At 40.1% G+C, this 18,314-nt stretch overlaps 1 protein-coding gene across 3 annotated transcripts; it reads right to left on the reverse strand.

Moving 5' to 3' along the window:
* Positions 1-124: 124 nt before the first annotated feature.
* Positions 125-18,274, reverse strand: mcm4 (minichromosome maintenance complex component 4). 3 transcript variants are annotated; one of them, XM_073042735.1, is made up of 17 exons: positions 18,212-18,274; positions 17,317-17,394; positions 14,880-15,044; positions 14,313-14,473; positions 13,875-13,976; positions 13,669-13,761; positions 13,478-13,573; positions 13,213-13,351; positions 12,845-13,065; positions 11,644-11,764; positions 11,215-11,471; positions 5,447-5,812; positions 5,015-5,142; positions 4,676-4,883; positions 4,362-4,590; positions 3,043-3,176; positions 125-551 (listed from the first exon to the last, which is right to left on the reverse strand). In XM_073042735.1, exons 2-17 carry the CDS (start codon positions 17,384-17,386, stop codon positions 459-461), a joined length of 2,583 nt encoding a protein of 860 aa, XP_072898836.1. In that variant the 5' UTR covers positions 17,387-17,394; positions 18,212-18,274; the 3' UTR covers positions 125-458. The 3 variants fall into 3 exon arrangements, with proteins under 3 accessions (XP_072898836.1, XP_072898845.1, XP_072898827.1); XM_073042744.1 differs by having other exon boundaries at positions 18,195-18,232; XM_073042726.1 differs by lacking the exon at positions 18,212-18,274 and adding an exon at positions 18,190-18,206.
* Positions 18,275-18,314: the final 40 nt, after the last annotated feature.

An 18,314-nucleotide genomic window follows, 5' to 3' on the forward strand; every position in this document is an offset into this window, starting at 1 on the left:
GATTACAAAGGAGACCAAAAGGTTTTTTAGTCTTTTCCTTTATAATCTTTTAAACAGCAGCTCAAGGTTTAGCACTGCATTATGTTCTACAAATGAAAGAGGTCCACCTTAATGTCAAACAACCTTCAGAGAAAAGCACAGTTTTATTACTGAGAATACAAAATATATTTCTCACACTTTATTCCATCATCAAATTAATCCAATTCCTTCTTTCTAATCATGCATCATATAGAAAATGGAAAACAAAGTCACTTATTTACAGATCTGGCAATGGAGCTATGCAATTATCTTGAGTTTGAATGTTATCAAGAGACATTAATTTCACCTCAGCATAACTAAATCATGAATTTACCAGAAATGGCTGCAGAAACAAAGCAAAATAATGTAAAATATCAAAGTTTCAGTAACAAAAACCAATAGGAAAAATTATTAATCTTAAACTCTTAGTACATGTGTTCTTAAAGCAGTCGAACAGTTTTCCCAGTTACAGTCAGGAAATCTTCATCTGCCAAAGCTTGGAGTGCCTCTTCAAACATATCCTTGGTAATAGCCTTAAAAAATTAAAACACCAATTAGAATTTACATACACAGAAATAAAAAAAATCTTCAGTGTAAATAAGTGCTTTAATACACGTAGGCAGATGTACCGTTTGTATCAGAGCAATAAGTAATTTGCCTACTGCAACATTAGCTTTGGCTGTCCAGTACTCAGATTTCTACTTTCACAGATATGTGCTTTAAAAAGTGGTTAACATTTATAATTCACAAAAATCTTGATAATATAGAGAATTATGATAATGATGGACTTCAGGAGACACAGATGTGTAATTTTCAGAAAGGTGGCATATGAAACATAATGTAGACATATAATTATTGATTTTTAAGTAGAAATCTTAAGAGAAGGCACAATAGTATCGATGAAATAATCCTGAAGAGCGTGCACAGAAATCTGAGGAACATGCAGATAGATAGATAGATAGATAGATAGATACTTTATTCATCCCCATGGGGAAATTCAACTTTTTTTCCAATGTCCCATACACTTGTTGTAGCAAAACTAATTACATACAATACTTAACTCAGTAAAAAATATGATATGCATCTAAATCACTATCTCAAAAAGCATTAATAGCTTTTAAAAAGTTCTTAAGTCCTGGCGGTAGAATCGTAAAGCCTAATGGCATTGGGGAGTATTGACCTTTTCATCCTGTCTGAGGAGCATTGCATCGATAGTAACCTGTCGCTGAAACTGCTTCTCTGTCTCTGGATGGTGCTATGTAGAGGATGTTCAGAGTTATCCATAATTGACCGTAGCCTACTCAGCGCCCTTTGCTCAGCTACCGATGTTAAACTCTCCAGTACTTTGCCCACGACAGAGCCCGCCTTCCTTACCAGCTTATTAAGACGTGAGGCGTCCCTCTTCTTAATGCTTCCTCCCCAACACGCCACCACAAAGAAGAGGGCGCTCTCCACAACTGACCTATAGAACATCTTCAGCATCTCACTACAGACATTGAATGACGCCAACCTTCTAAGGAAGTACAGTCGACTCTGTGCCTTCCTGCACAAGGCATCTGTGTTGGCAGTCCAGTCTAGCTTCTCGTCTAACTGTACTCCCAGATACTTGTAGGTCTTAACCTGCTCCACACATTCTCCATTAATGATCACTGGCTCCATATGAGGCCTAGATCTCCTAAAGTCCACCACCATCTCCTTGGTCTTGGTGATATTGAGACGCAGGTAGTTTGAGTTGCACCATATCACAAAGTCCTGTATCAGTTTCCTATACTCCTCCTCCTGTCCATTCCTGACACACCCCACTATGGCCATGTCATCAGCGAACTTCTGCACATGGCAGGACTCCGAGTTATATTGGAAATCTGATGTGTACAGGGTGAACAGGACCGGAGAGAGTACGGTTCCCTGCGGCGCCCCTGTGCTGCTGACCACCGTGTCAGACCTACAGTCTCCCAACCGCACATACTGAGGCTGACGCACATATAAAGGCTGCAAGATAAGTTGGGAAAATGGAAATGCAAATAGCATCAAAGTATTCAGAAACAAGAAACATAAAGTACAAAATATAATAGTTACAATTAACTCAGATTTGGGGCATGAATAGTGGCCTGCATCAAAATTTTGAACAGAATAGAGGTGGCTAGAAATAGTTCAGTAATAGTGATTTGAGAATTGAGATACTTATGTAAGAGGGAAAGGTTAGAGAATCTAGTATTGTTCATTTTAAAGCAGAGGTGCACAAGAGGAAATATGATACAGCTGTACAAAATAATGAGTTGAAAGAGAAGAGATAAATTCTTCCTAATGGTGGAAGGGCTCAGAATGAGAATTCACAGATTTGTGAATGGCAAAAGAACCAACGGCAGCATGAGCCATTTGTTGTTTAAAAAAGGCAAATGTTTAGAATTCGGAGGAAGATTCAAATCATGGATTTCAAATGGGATCAAAATGGAAATAAAAATTGCAGGATTATAGTTAGTTAGAGATACAGTCCAGAGTAGACCCAACCCGCCCTTCAAGCTGCACCACAATTTAACGCTAGCATAATAACTGGACAATTTACATCGACCAACTAACAGGCACACCCTTGGACTGTGGGAAGGAAACTGATGCACCCGGAGGAAACTCATGCATTCCATGGACAGAATATACAGACTGCTTACAGATGACGTTGGAATTGAACTCCAAATGCCCTGAACTGTAAAAGTGTCCTGCTAACCACTACACTACTGTGGTGTCTGTCTTGTAGGAAAAGTAAGGAAGTGGAACCAACTCTTGCAGAAAGTTGTGCAGACTCCAGCGCTTTACCATTCTATGATTCTGTTTTAAAAAAAAAAATCATAGCTGGAAACAAACATTCATCTGCTGTGGATGTTAACGTGCATCCTAGTTCCACCATTACCATAATGGGTGAAATATTATCATTGCAACTGAGAACAAACAGAACAGAATGGAAAGACTCCTGTTTTACGCTTGTCATTCCAAAATTACTAAACCTTTCCATTCAAGATCAAAGTAACTTACAGTATCAGATTGACTTCTTAGATCATCAAAAAGTTGCTGGTATCTCATGGCGAGAGTTTTGCCTTTGGACTGTATGAGCTTCTTCAAGGCTTGAGCCAGCTCCTCTTTCCGCTTACGAGCAGTAGCACTCATTCCTGAAATAAACCAAATTCAGCATTAAGTGTAGTGTACTAGACTGATCCTTTGAAGCTAGATTCTGTATTGCACCACATAGGCAAGCTAATTACCAAGCTGAGAATGGTAAATCTACGTAAAGGATATGTAAGATAATTAGGTGTTCAGAAACTGTTTTATATTTGTATCAATGCATTGGAAAATCAATCTCTAACTAAGACACAGATCAGAATCAAGCTTAATATCACTGACATGTCATGAAATTCATTTTGCGTCAGCAGTAATTGTTATACTTAACTATATATTATTTAGAAATATATAAAAAGTTAAATAAGTAGTGCAAAAAAGTGAGGTAGTGTTCATGGGTTCACTGTCCATTCAGAAATCTGATAGCAAAGCAGAAGCTATTCCTAAAATGTTGAGTGTGTGTCTTCAGGCTCCTGTATCTCCTCAATGCCCAATGAGAAGGGCACGTCCTCGGTGATGGGGTCCTTAATGATGGATGCCACCTTTTTGAGATATTGCCTTTCCTGTGCAGTAGCCCCTCCATACCAGATGGTGATGCTACGAGTTGGAATGCTCTCCACAGGACATCTGTAGAAATCTGTGAGTCTTTGGTGACATACCAATTCTCCTCGAATTCCTAATGAAATATAGCCACTCTTACATTTTTAGTAATTGCATCAATATGTTGGGCCCAGGTTAGATCTTCAGAGTTGCTGACTCCCAGGAACTTAAAACTGCTCACCCTTTCCACTGCTGATCCTGCAATAAGAACCGGTGTGTGCTCTCTCAACTTCCCGTCCCTGAAGTCCAGTATCAATTCCTTGGTTTCACTGACACTGAGTGCAAGATTGTTGTGACACCAACCAACCAGGTGATCTTTATCACTCCATGTCTCCCTGTCACCATCTGAAATTCTGCTAGCAATAGCTGTGCCATCGGCAAATTATGTATGGCGTTTGAGCTCCACCTAGCCACATAGTCATGGGTGTAGGGAGTAAAGCATGTAGGCTGGAAATATTGAGCAAACACAAAAAACTGCTAGTGGATTCAGCAAGTCAGGTAGCATTAATGTAGGGAAATGAAAAGTCAACGGTTCGGGCCGAAACTCATCTGACAGCCATATGTTAACATTCCTAATATAAAATTCTCTTACTAGACACAAAACCCACAATGAAAACAATATTCTTTTGACACATTACCTGTAGTAAGAATAGATATATCTACAATTCCAGTCCTTGGGTCAGTTGCAGACTGTTTCAAAGCTTCACGGTGAAGACGTTTTGCCTCTTCTACATCTATGTTTTCAACTTTTTCAGAGAAGCGCACCTTAGCGTAAGCTTCTGCCAGACGTATCAATGACTCCAGTTGTCGAGGATATGCAGATACCATGCCTCTTCCACTGCCAATTTTCCTCATGTCTACATATGCCTTCACCACAAGGGAGAACACAAAAAATGATTAATGTGTGGCAGTGTGACCGGGGAAAATGTTACATCAGAAAGGGAGTTCTCACCTCAATGAGTGCTTGACTGGCCTCTTCACTCAGCCTAGGATGGACATAAGTACGGGCATAGGCAATATAGTCCCTGAGCACTGCCATATCCAAGTATTCTTCTTCCATTTCTTCTTCACTTTGATAATAAAGTGAAACCAAGTGGTGGGCAAGACGTCGATCATAAGCCTCATCTTGTGGATCCAACATAAGGAAGATCAAATCAAATCTATAAAAGTAATGAACAAATTTGTATTACTTGTGCAGAGTAAGATGTTATTATTCTAGGAGTTTTGGAAACATTCGCGATAAAGGTATTTCATATCTTGACTGAGCACGTTTCTGAATAGATTACATTACCTAGATAAGAGTGTATGTGGAAGCTGGATGTTTTCGATAGTTGTCTTTTTGGGGTTCCACTGTGATTCCACTGGGTTCGCAGCTGCCAGGATAGATGTTCGGGCATTCAACTGACAGATTATTCCAGCCTAAAATACATAAAGTTATGGGCTTCATTATTCAAACAGGTATCAAATTTTACCTCAAAAGTTCAACTAAAGCACAAATGCAGTTAAATTAAAAGGTATGATGGTTTCTTTAATCATTTTTGAACTAAAGGACATTTACCATCATTTTTAGTGATCAGTTGTGAGCAATGCAGAGGGAAAGAAATACTGAGACTTATGACATTACATCCATTAGACAGCAGCATCTGATTTGTGCGCTTATACTATTTCTAAATGTTTTACGTATTGAAAAAATGCTGGAAGCCTTCTAACAACAATCCCCTACCTTAGCAATGGAAAGAGTTTGTTGCTCCATAACTTCATGCATCACAGACCTTGTGCTGTCGTTCATTTTGTCAAACTCATCAATGCAACAGATGCCATTATCACTAAGAACAAGAGCACCAGTCTGCAAGACCAGCTGCCTCGTCTCTGGATCTTTTGTCACGTAAGCAGTCAGACCTACAGCACTGGAACCTTTGCCAGATGTGTACTGGCCTCTGGGTACCAGGTTATACACATACTGGAGCAACTGAGATTTGCTGGTACCAGGGTCACCACATAAAAGGATGTTGACCTCAGCACGGAAATTGCCACGGCCAGTAAGACTGAAATCTTTGCGGGTCCCACCAAACAACTGCAACAAAATACCCTGGCAGAAAATAAAAGGAAACATAATCAACTGATATGTTATCATGGTGGCTTGCAAGGAAATGTTGCACAATTAATTACCAGTCTTTTGATTTTTATTACTGTACATCCTTTGTTCTTATCATTTTTCAAGATTAAAAAGAGCACCCACAAGAATGTTTTGTTTTATTAACCAGAGGCAAAGCTATAGTGCTCACTGCTGATCTAGAAATACCCTCAGCAACTTGGTGATCACTAAGGTCTGAACATTTTTTAAAAAAAAGTTATTAGGCAACACCAATTCAGAAGGGCTGGACAGGACAGGTGAGAAGAGATTTAATAATAAAGTCACCACTACCCAACAACCATATTCCCTCAGTAATGCCAAACTTTTAAGCAGTAAACCAGGAAGCAAAAAAAAAGTCAAAATCCTTTGTAAAATGCTTAAAGCAGATTAACCAAGTGCAAAATTAAGACTTAAAACAGACAAAATTAAGGTAGAAGCTAAAATGCCATATAAATGCATTAAATACATTAAAATACATTAAATATCTATGAAATAAGGCAGCAGACTATAGTACTGAAGACAGTACAGACAGGCATTGTGTTGTGAGCAGAGGCTGATGATAGGGCAAAATTACAGTCAACAGGATGAACTACAATGTAAAAGATGAAGAAAATTGAGAAGGGTGAATGCAGGTCTGAAGGTGTGATATTTAACTGCGCGCAGTATACAGAGTAAGGTAGATGAACTTGCAGCACAGTGGGAGGTAGAACGTTGCAGGCATCACTTAACCATGGCTGAAAGAAGACTATAGCTGGGAGCATAATGTGCAAGGATAAGCAGGAAAACAGAGGGGGCGGCATTGCCCTGCTGGTAAAAGAGATGAGAGTGGATATCGAATTGCTGGAAAACAATATGCTGCTGGAGAGGTAGTAATGGGGGACAAGGAATTGGCAGATGAACTGAGTGACTATTTTGTATCAGTCTTCATTGTGGAAGACACTAGCAGTATGGTGGAAGCTCAGGGGTCATGAAGTATGTGAAGTTACTATAACTAGAAAGAAGGTTCTTCGGAAACTGGAAGGTCTGGAGGTAGGTGTCACCTAGACCAGGGTTCTGAAAGAAGTGGATAAGGAGATTGTGGAATAATCTTCCAAGAATCGCTAGATTCTGGAATGGTTCCAGAAGACTAGAAAATTGTAAATGTCACTCCAGTCTTCAAGAAGGGAGAGAGGCATAAGAAACTATAGGCTAGCTAGTCTGATAAAAACACAAAATGCTGGCAGAACTCAGCAGGCCAGACAGCATCTATGGGAGGAGGTAGTGACGACATTTCGGGCTGAAACCCTGATGAAGGGTTTGTCTGGCCTGCTGAGTTCTGCCAGCATTTTGTGTTTTTATTTATTTCCAGAATCTGCAGATTCACTCATGTAGCTAGTTAGTCTGACTTCAGTGGTTGGGAAGATGTTGGAGTCAATTATTAAGGATGAGGTCTCAGGGAACTTGGAGGCACATGATAAAATAGGCTGTAGTCAGCATAGTTTCCTCAAGGGAAAATGTTGCCTGACAAATCTGTTGGAATTCTTTGAAAAATTAGCAAGCAGAATAGACAAAGGAGAATTGGTTGAAGTGGTATATTTGGATTTTCAGGCGGCCTTTGACAAGGTGTCACACACGAGACTGCTTACAAGCTATGAACCCATGGTATTACAGGAAAAATGCTAGCATGGATAAAGGAGTTACTGATTGGCAGGACACAAAGGGTGGGAATAAGGGAGCCTATTCTTGCTGGCTGCCAGTGACTTGTGATGTTCCACAAGGGTCTGTGTTGGGATCTATTCTTTATACATTATATGTTAATGATTTGGATGTTTGGATTGATGGCTTTGTGGCAAAGTTTGCAGACAATTTGAGGATAGGTGGAAAGGCAGGTAGTTTTGAGGAAGTAGAGGCTACAGAAGGACTTAAACAGATTAGGTGAATAGGCAAAGAAATAGCAGATGGAATAGTGTTGGGAAGTAATGAAGTGCAAGGATGTAATGTTGAAACTTTATAAAGCACTGGTGAGGCCTCACTTGGGAGTATTGTGAGCAGTTTTGGGCCCCTTATCTTAGAAAGGATGTGCTGAAACTGGAGAGAGTTCAAAGGAAGTTCATGATAATGATTCCAGGATTGAATGGCTTGACATATGAAGAGCGTTTAATGACTCAGGGCCTGCATTTACTAGAATTCAGAGAATGAGGGGTGACCTCATTGAAATCTATCGAATGGTGAAAGGCCTTGATAGAGTGCATGTGGAGAGGATGTTTCGTGTGGTGGGAGAGCTTAAGACCCGAGGACACAGCCTCAGAATAGAGGGGCATCCTTTTCTGAGGAGCAATTTCTGTAGCCAGACAGTGGTGAATCTGTGTAATTCTTTGCCACAGGCTGCTGTGGAGGCCGTCTTTGTTTATATTTAAGGCAGGGGTTGATAGATTCTTGATTGGTCGGGGCATGAAGGGATACAGGAGAAGGCAGGTGATAGGGGCCCGAGAGGAAAATTGGATCAGCCATGATGAGCAGACTCAATGGGCCAAATGGCCTAATTCTGTTCCTATATCTTATGGTCTTAACATTACAATACACAATTTCTTTTAGGAGCAAATAATATTAACAGTTTTATTTAACAATAGCAGTTCTTTTGAGAGCCTAAATAAAATACCATGGGTGGAAAAAGTTTTAAAGCAGCTGTTGTTAAGGATAAGTATGCCAACATATCAATGTGGTTATAAAGAAGGCAAGACAGTGGCTGTACTTCATCAGGAGTTTGAAGAGATTTGGTATGTCAACAAATACACTCAAAAACTTCTATAGATGTACTGTGGAGAGCATTCTGACAGGCTGCATCACTGTCTGGTATGTGGGGGCTACTACACAGGACCAAAAGAAGCTGCAGAAGGTACTAGCCTACAAAATACATAGGACATCGTCAGGGAGCAGTGTCTCAGAAAGGCAGTGTTCATTATTAAGGACCTCCAGCACCCAAGGCATGCCCTTTTCTCACTGTTACCATCAAGTAGGAGGTACAGAAGCCTGAAAGCACACACTCAGCAATTCCCCTCTGCCATCTGATTCCTAAATGGACATTGTACCCTTGGACACCACCTCACTTTTTTTATAAATATGCAATATTTGTTTTTTTGCATGTTTTTTAATCTATTCAATATACATATACTGTAATTGATTTATTATTTTATTTATTTTTCTCTTCTATATTATGTACTGAATTGAACTGCTGCTGCCAAGTTAACAAATTTCATGTCACATGCCGGCGATAATAAACCTGATTCGGACCTTGCAAGAGAGTACTGAATTGCAGCAGGGCACATTGCTAGAGCACAAGGCAGAAGCAAAGGAGAGTTAATTGAGAGTAGTTGCTTTTGGACAAGTCTGCACCTGATATGTGGAGGGTGTTTAAAGACCAACTGCACAAAGTACAGGATAAGAATGTTCCAGTAAGAGGGACAGACAAGGATGGCAAGGTAAGAGAACTTACAATGTTGAAATAGGTGATGAATTAAGGTATGTAAAGCTTAGGAAGTAGATTCAAACAGAGTCCTTGAGGACTAGAAGGAAGCCAGAAGAGAACTAAGAGAATTAGGAAAGCCAGGGACGGCCATGAAAAAAACCTTGGCAAGTAGGATTAATCAGAATCCCAAGGCATTCTATACGCACTGTACATCAAGAGCAAGAGGGTAACAAGGGAGAGGGTAGGACCACTCGAGGATAAGGGGGGAAATACTTGGAAGTGAAGGATGAGGGTGAGGTTTGTAAATGAGTACTTTACGTCAGTATTTACCGAGAAGTCGTAAAGGATACGGACATCAATGCTGAGCTTATTAACATGCTGGAGCATTTCAAGGTAAAGGAGGAGGCGATGTTGGGTCTCTACATTAAGGTGGGTAAGTCCGCAGGATGTACCCCAGATTATTGAGAGAAGAGGTGAAATTGCAGGGGTTTTGACCAATATCTTTGTGTCCTCTCTAGTCACAGTCGAGGTCTTGGAGGACTGGCAAGTAGCTAACGTTGTTCTGTTATTCAAGGAGGGAACCAGGGATAATCCTGAAAACTATAAACCACTGTGTCTGACATCAGTGGCAGAGAAGTTACTGGACAGAATACTTAGGAATAGGATTTATGAGCAGTTGCAAAACCATGGCCTAATTCGGGAGAGCTAGCCTGGCCTCGTGTAGCCTTGTCTTAGTAACTTGAAAGAGTTTTTTTGGATGAGGTGACAAGGGTGATTGCTGATGGTAGAGCTGTGGATGTTGTCTACATGGATTTCAATAAGGTGTTTGCAAGGTCCATCATGGAAGGATCATCCAGAAGATGGGATACATGGGATCCACGGTGAATTAACCATTTGGTTTCAGACAGAGAAGAGTGGCTGAAGCTGGAGGCCTTGATCAGTGGTGATCCACAGGGATCTGTACTGGGACCTCTGCTGTTTGTGATGAACATAAAGGACCTGAATGAAAATGTAAACAGGTGGGTTATTAAGTTTGCAGGTGAAATGAAGATTGGTGGTGTTGTGGGAAGCATAGAAGACAGGCAAAGAATACAACAGGATATAGATCAGTTGCAGATATGGGCAGAGAAATAGTAGATGGAGATTAACCTGGTCAAATGCGAAGTGTTGCACCTTTAGAGGTCAAATGTAAAGAGAAAGTACACGGTTAAGGGCTGAGCAACACTTACAAGGTCTTTATGAGGCACTCAGTTCAAAAGTCAGTAAGTTATGTTGGAGCATTATAAATCTCTAGTTAGGCAGCATCTGGAGTACTGTATGCAGTTTTGCTTGCCCCATTATAGGGAGGCTATCAAGGCTTTGAAGAGGGTGCAGAAGAGTTTACCAGGACACAGTCTGGATTAGATAGCATGTATTATAACCAGAGGTTGAACACACTAGGGTTTATTCTCTGGAGCAGCAGAGGCTGAGGGGAGATCTGATAGAGGTTTATAAGATTGTGAGTGAAATACGTTGTAGACACACAGTATCTTTTTCCCAGGGTTCAAATATTAATACCAGCTGGGATGCTTCAAAGGTGGAGCGAGAGAAGGAGTTCCAAAGGAGATGAGGAGCAAATGCTTTTTTCTAAATTTAAAAACGCAGTGATGTTGCTTGGAATGTGCTGCCCATTGCTGGTAGAGGCAGATATATTGAGGAATTTTAAGAGGCATTTAGATAAACAAATGAATGAGGAAAATAAAAGGATATAGACATTGTGTAAGCAGGTTTCAGTTTAGTTGGCCATTTGATTATTACATTTAATTGGTTCAGCAGAACATTGTGGGCTGAAGGGCCTGTTCCTGTGTTGTGATTTGCATATAAACATTTGTGATATTTCATATGCATGTTGCTTTTTAGGAATGCTTTTTACCTTTTTGATATCCTCATGCTCATAAATACTGGGTGCCAGTGCAGCAGAAAGTCGTTCATAAATATCAGGTTTCTTAGACAGTTCTTTGAGCATCTCAACGCGCTCCTCAGTAAAAAGTTTCTGCTCCTTGTCATCAAGGCCATGAAGTCGTTTCTCATCAGTTTTGTGAAAGTGAATGACATCAATGTGAGTTTTGTACACTGATTTCACGTTGCTTGCTCGTGGATTTACTCGAATTGGAACGGCTCTGTAGATGCCTAGCCAGAAAAGACAGAAATCTTTCACTTCCTTACAAAGCATTCATGTATCAAAAAGCAGATTGCAGAAACTTAAGGCATTGATTTTAGAAACCTACCTGTGCCTTTTCTACTTCAAACAAAACAAAAATGTAACGCACAAATGTCAACATCTTTCAAGTGCAGCACTTACCCGTGACGTTTACACGGTCACCAGGCTGCACTTTATCCACCAAGTCATTGTGAGCAAATAGAATAACTGTATGTGGGGTCTGCCCCGCAGGCATATCCTCAGGTGACTCTTGTAACTTAACCTGAAAAATGTCACAAAGTTAAAGATTGATTAGCCAATACCTCTGCAATTTCATGTGAACAGCATGACTGTATCTCAGATAAAAGCAGTCGGTGAATTCAAATTAAAGTAGGGTACTTCAATATTTTCCCCAAAATAAGAATCTTTAGTATTGCTCCTAACTTACGTTCATCAAATTTTTGATAGATTAATCTCCTACTTTTAAACTTGTTTTTACTTTACCATCATATACTCCATGCCTTTTATGTAAAGTTGTATAGCTGTTTGCAGCTTCTCAGTCAGTAATTTTCTCAAGGACGGTCAATTTTGGACAACTTCTACAACCTGACAATCATGAAACAATTTCACTGCTCATAGTGAAGCACAGGGGAAAATGGCAACTTGAGTATTTCTGCATATTGAGCCAAATCATGCTGAATCTGGCTCAAAGCCATTTTTCCTCAAAACCGCACTAATCCGACAGAAAAATGTCGGAGAATCTTGCTCAGCCTCTAGATCTTGAAGACGTTGGGTGGTATGTGGTGGGCTTCAGAGACAAGTAGACTTCAGTTATCTACTACTTTGTCCCCAGAAAGTGACAGGATTTACAGGCTGATTATCCCACACAATGTTGAGGAATAGGAATAGCTCAGAAAGACAAGAGATGCTGGAAACCTTGAGTAACACACACACACACACACAAAATGCTGGCGGAATTCAGCAAGTCAGTTTATCAACGGAGGGGAATAAACAGTCGACGTTTTAGGTCTCCGCCTGAAACTTTGACTGTTTATTCCCCTTCATAGTTGCTGCCTAACTTGCTGAATTCAGGTATTTGGTTTGAGAAGCAACTCACGACACTGCTGAAGGCCAGTGAGAGAACTGGCATTTCCGCTGTCAGGGATTTACTCTAATGCAATTGCCAAACATCAGTTTCTGATTCAGCCCTTTACGTAAATCAGTGTAATGCATTGACACTGTATTAAATATTACTGTTTGTTAAAGGAGTTCATTGTAATAAAATGATGAACCTACCTTTTTCCTCTCCAGTCATTCAACAATTCCTTAAAGGCCTACTGAGAAATTCTTGCCATAAACTTACCATCTGCTTGTCTGAGAACAACGAGCGGTTATGGATTAGAGCCAAGCTGTGCGTGGTGTTACAGTTCCTGCATACAGATGGCTCAGCAATTCGACCGCGGTCAACTTCCACTCTCGTGCTGAACGCACACACTTGACAACTGAAAAATGCCTCTTGCATTTCAGGTATCAATTGTGAGCATCGGATCACCATGCCACTGACTGTGATCAACTGATCAATATCTACAAGGAAGGAGAGAAATAACTTCAAGAACAAACAAACATGACTTACAAGACAGTGACATACTTTGCATAATAAGCCGTTTACCATTAATATGCTGGTCAAAATATTTACTCCAAGCTTCCATTATTCCAGTAATACTACCTTACCTTCTGGATTTAGACTTCTCATGTTTTTGGTTTTCAAAGCATTGAACGGTCGAACTTGGATCTGATGCTCCAGTATCGAGTCAGGAAAACGGTCAAAAAAGAGCTCATTGACAGCCATATCAAATGTGGGAATCACTTCCTATATACAATTAAGAGAAAGGATTTATTTTTAAGGCACTGGTCAATTTTTTTCAATATACACTTCAATCTTCTTTCAAAGCTGGTCACTATGAAACAATTATTTGTGTTCAACAGCATCCATTACCTGTGGATAACAAATTAGCTGCCTGTAGAGTTCAGGGTCAAATCCTCTCAAGTGAGAAGAGTTCACGTTTAGGAATGGCTCTCCGACCACATTCATCTGCAATCAAAGCACAGGTAAGTTCACTTCAGCCCTGAAATGCTTACACATGAGAAGAATATTGAAAGAACAGGCAAGATCAAGTTACGCATTACCTCCTCAAGACGTTGCAAGTAAAGTGGCTCATTGAGGTCCAGACCTACAACTTCTTCTTTAGCAGAAGGGTCAATAAAACGTTGAAGGAACCTCTGGAGTAGAATAAATCACTTGCTTTTAGTAAATATTACAGAAACCATTCTTTCCCCCCGCCCAAAAGAAAAAAAGCACAGCTTTAACTTGCAAACTGAGAATTGTTAGTTACCTGAAATTTTTCTTTGCATGCAGCCACATTGACATCTGTTCCCCAGATAACCAGTTTTTGTCCAAGGGATTGCTCACTGGTCACAACATCATCCGCTGAAGGCTGAAGAGATCAGAATCAGAGAATTACTACTGACAACAGCCACCACAAAAATCACAAAGCTGTTATTAAACACCTATCCATTTCAAGTCAGCCTTGCAAGGAAATAAATTTGCTGACCTTCTGCTGCCTAAACTATGTATCCTCAAAAGAACACAGATGTGGCCAGTTCATAACTGACATTGAGATGTCCATCAGGGGCAATAAATTGACAATAAATGATGACAATGATGCAAAAAAAAACACAAATAAGATAAAAACTAATAAAAATAAACTGAGCTACAATAAAACTATCATGAAGCCTAGACAAGCTACATAAACTTATTATTAAATATTCACCTGTTCAGCGTGCAAATCAACCTGGCGGGCCTTGCGCGCTGAACCAAGATCAGGGCGCTGGCGTATAGGTGTGCCACGAACACCGCTGCGAGGTGTACCTTCCACTCTAGAGCTGGGAGTGCCATAGGTCAGGGGAGAACTTACGTCAAATTCACTGGCAGCTGCAAGGCAAAATATTTTGGCTATTATTTCAACAAAGGCAAATGTGCCTGACAGAATACTTGTAGACTCAAGAACATTCTGGTGGAGTGCTAACAACTTTGTAGCAGCTGCTCCAAAGACTACAAATAATTCCACATGTTAAAAGTATTTAGCTCCAAGAAACTCACGCCAAGGTAAAACAAAAATAGGCTGTACGATGACTCTCAAACTAATCCTGCCACCTCAAAGGTAACAAGATCATTCTAGTAGTACATTAGATATGGCTGTGTATATCAGCACAGTTCAGGTGATCTTCTATTTCAAGGCATTTAGCAAAAAGGCAAAATATGCACTGCTGCGGTTGTGTTACCCTGCTGTAGATGTACGAGTTGCTAAAGAGTTGACTTTAAATAAGAAACAGCAAACCTGAGTGGCGTGACCGTGCTGGGCTCGATAGGAAGGAGGACTCCTGCACAGGTGGGCTCTGGACATCTGCTGCTGGAGAAGTTGGCATTGGCTGCAGCTCCCCAGTGGAGGTGGAATCATCTACCCGCTGCCTTTGAGGTGGGGACTGTAATCCATCACTGCGAGCTGAAAAATATAGGCTTAATCATTAGCAACATGCCAACCACATTTTCAGTGAGGTGCATTTTATAAATACAACTAATGACAAATTCTGGCCTCACATGGACATCAAGCACAAAATTACAGGGACTTTTCCCTGATGCCCAAGAATGTGGAAACCTGCCTCAATGACCATCATCCAGTAGCACTTACATCCACTACGATGAAGTGCTGAGAGGACGGTTATGAAATACCGATTCCTGCCTGAGAAGCAACTTGGATCCGCTGTAATTTGCCTCCCATCACAACACGTCAACAGCAGATGCCATTTCATTGGCTCTTTACTCAACCCTGGAGCTTCAGGACAGTGGAGACGCATGCATCAAGATTCTATTCATTGACTACAGCTCTGCATTTCAGAGAATCTGTCCTGGGATAAGCACGTTAAGTGCTATGGCAGCACCTCTGCTTTCTTGGAAGTTTGCGAAGATTCAGCATGTCACCTGAAAGTCTGACAAACCTCTATACATGCACAGCGGAGAGAATACTGACTGGTTGCATCACGGCTTGATGTGGAAATACCAATGCCCTCAACCATCAGGCTCTTGAAACAGACGGGTTAGCTTCACTCACTGATTCCACCACCTATGCACGCACTTTCAAGGATTCTACAACTCATGTTCTTGGCATTATTTATATACTTATTATTTTGTGGGTTTTTTGTATTTGCACATTTTATTGTCTTGTTGTGTGCAGTTTTGATTTTCTTGTGGGCATTCACAATAAATACAAAGAAACACAACAGAATCAATCTCAGGGTAGCATATGGTGACGTAAACATACTTTGATAGCAAGGCAAAAATAGTTCTGCTATTGTAGGCTAATCAGGAGTTCCATTTCAATGCAGTCCCACAGGGCAGTGCCCAGCCAGTTTCACCAATGACCTTCCCTCCATAAGGCCTGAAGTAAAAATGCTTCCCTTGGTTTAATTCACAACTTCAGATAATAAAGCAATCCATGCTTGCTTACAGTGAGAACTAACAAATACACAACCTTGCGAACCTCAGTGACAAAACACTAAATGCCAACATTCCCAATAAATTCAAAGACTACCAATATCAGAATCCTGGGTAACTAAATCAGCAATATACAAACTACGCTTGCAATATGTCAAAAAAAAGGATTTAAAAAATATATAACCCCTAACTCCCCAAAGAAGATCAAGAGTAGACCTTCTAGTTGCCTTAATGAGTACAACTTCAACAACAGTCAAGGTCGTCCACAAAGCAAATTATTCACTTCAAACTGACCTAAGCTATCTATGAACGGCATACCTCGACTGCCTCACACCAATTTGAAGCTCTTCAGAAATTTGCTAAAGTCTTTCCAATGGTGATAACTTCTACATTTACAATCTCTTCGACAAAAGCAGTCGAAGGCAACAAGTCAATGTGAACACCACCACTCGCAAGTTCCCTTTCAAGTCGCACAGAATCTTGACTTGGAAGTACTTTGCTATGTTTTGTCAAAGCATTATTTGTCAACCAGCATTATGGCAAGAATGTAATGATTTGGAATGGATGTAGTTGCTGGCCTTACATTCTGAGAGACACAAGATGATCAGCACGTCACAATAACAACTGAAACTTGCATTATATGTGCAAAGAATCTTGGTTAAACACACTGAAACTTCGAGGTATATTATCTAAATTTTGCATAAGAGAATCTGTCTGCATTATCCAATCCTTTCTAGCATGCTTCTGGTTAACTGTAAACCAGTTGCTACCTATCTAGCCATGTCATTAGGTGAACACTGGCTGAGCCTCAATGTTTTATTTGGGGGAAGAAAATAAAGACTCATCAGTTCCATGTGAATCCCCGTTTCATCCTCTACATTGGAAAGAAAGTCAACCATGTTGACATTTAGAAGCATGTTTTGAAATACTACCACAGCTTTTGAATAGTTTATTGTTAAATTTAAAACATTAGAGCTGCCAATTATGAAAAATTGCAGCAAATCCTACATCCATCTCCATGATGAATTCTTGAATGGAAGGCAATCAATGGTTTCATGCCGAAGTGGGAAGGGAGATGGAATAAAGTACAGCTGGATATTTAGCTCATGAACTCCCAGAGTCATTAAAAATAGAACCTTAAGGGTCACATCTAATAAACCAATAATCATTTGTGGAGCAATAACTTTACTTATAAGGAGAATGCATTCCGTTACTCAATGGATCAGAATTTGCAAGTTTCAATAACCACTGTAGCATATAGATGAAAGAACAGTAAGACATACGTGTGGAAGGATTACTGCCTCTTCCACGCTTGTTTCCTTTACGACTCGGTGTGGAAGTTGGGGATGACATCTTGAGCACTAGGATGAGAGAAAAAGCATTCAACTATGCATTCAAACACATCTATCAAATTTTAACGTGGAACAAAGTCAAAATACCCGCATCGCTTCAGTGACAACCAAACTAGATTTTCTGCTTTTAAGTCCATAGAAAAGAAAGCTCATTTAGCTCGCTGCATCGTGCAAATCCCATCAGCTCATCCATTCTTCTTGCTAACACGGAAAGCAAGTAAAACTCTACCTACTAGAATCTGAAACAAAAATAGAAATGTTGGAAGAACTCAGCCGGCCTGCGTTTCACGTTGAATATACGCTTTATTATCTGTTCCGGTGGCCGAGACAGTGACGAACACATAGAATAGGGGGGGAAACAGTTACTTGAAGGAAAAAGTTGAGTTGATAGGGTCTTTCTGAATTGCTAAACTACGATGAACAAAATATTAATGGGTTAAACATAAGCTTCGCTATTGACTTGTGAGGGTATAAAATGAGTACAAATCGTAAATATCCGTAATGCTCAACATGAGGAAATGCAATATTTTAAAGTGTTTAAAGCCAACACTACTAAAAGAAAATTTCTTCGATACCTAAGTAACTTTCGCTTTTTCTCTTATAAAGTGAGTTGGAAGCTATTTTAGAACCCAAGAAATAAAACTGAAGATTTATCAATCCATTGATCTGAAAAAAACAATAAACGTGCCAACCTTTTATTTAAATTGAATAATCAATGCTTTGTTTCAATTTCAACTTAATTACACTCATGAATATGAACATGGCATAACGACAAATACCGCAATAGAATACTATTTACTTAACTTTACCGTTCAGAATCTTTTACCTTGTAACTTTCTCCCACTGTCCAGTTTTCGCGCGGAATCGATCACATGACCTCGAGCTCGCGCGCTTTTCTACCCAATCAGCATCCGCGCTCTTAGACGTCG

This window comes from Hemitrygon akajei, chromosome 1, assembly GCF_048418815.1.
Source record: "Hemitrygon akajei chromosome 1, sHemAka1.3, whole genome shotgun sequence".
Lineage (NCBI taxonomy): Eukaryota > Metazoa > Chordata > Chondrichthyes > Myliobatiformes > Dasyatidae > Hemitrygon > Hemitrygon akajei.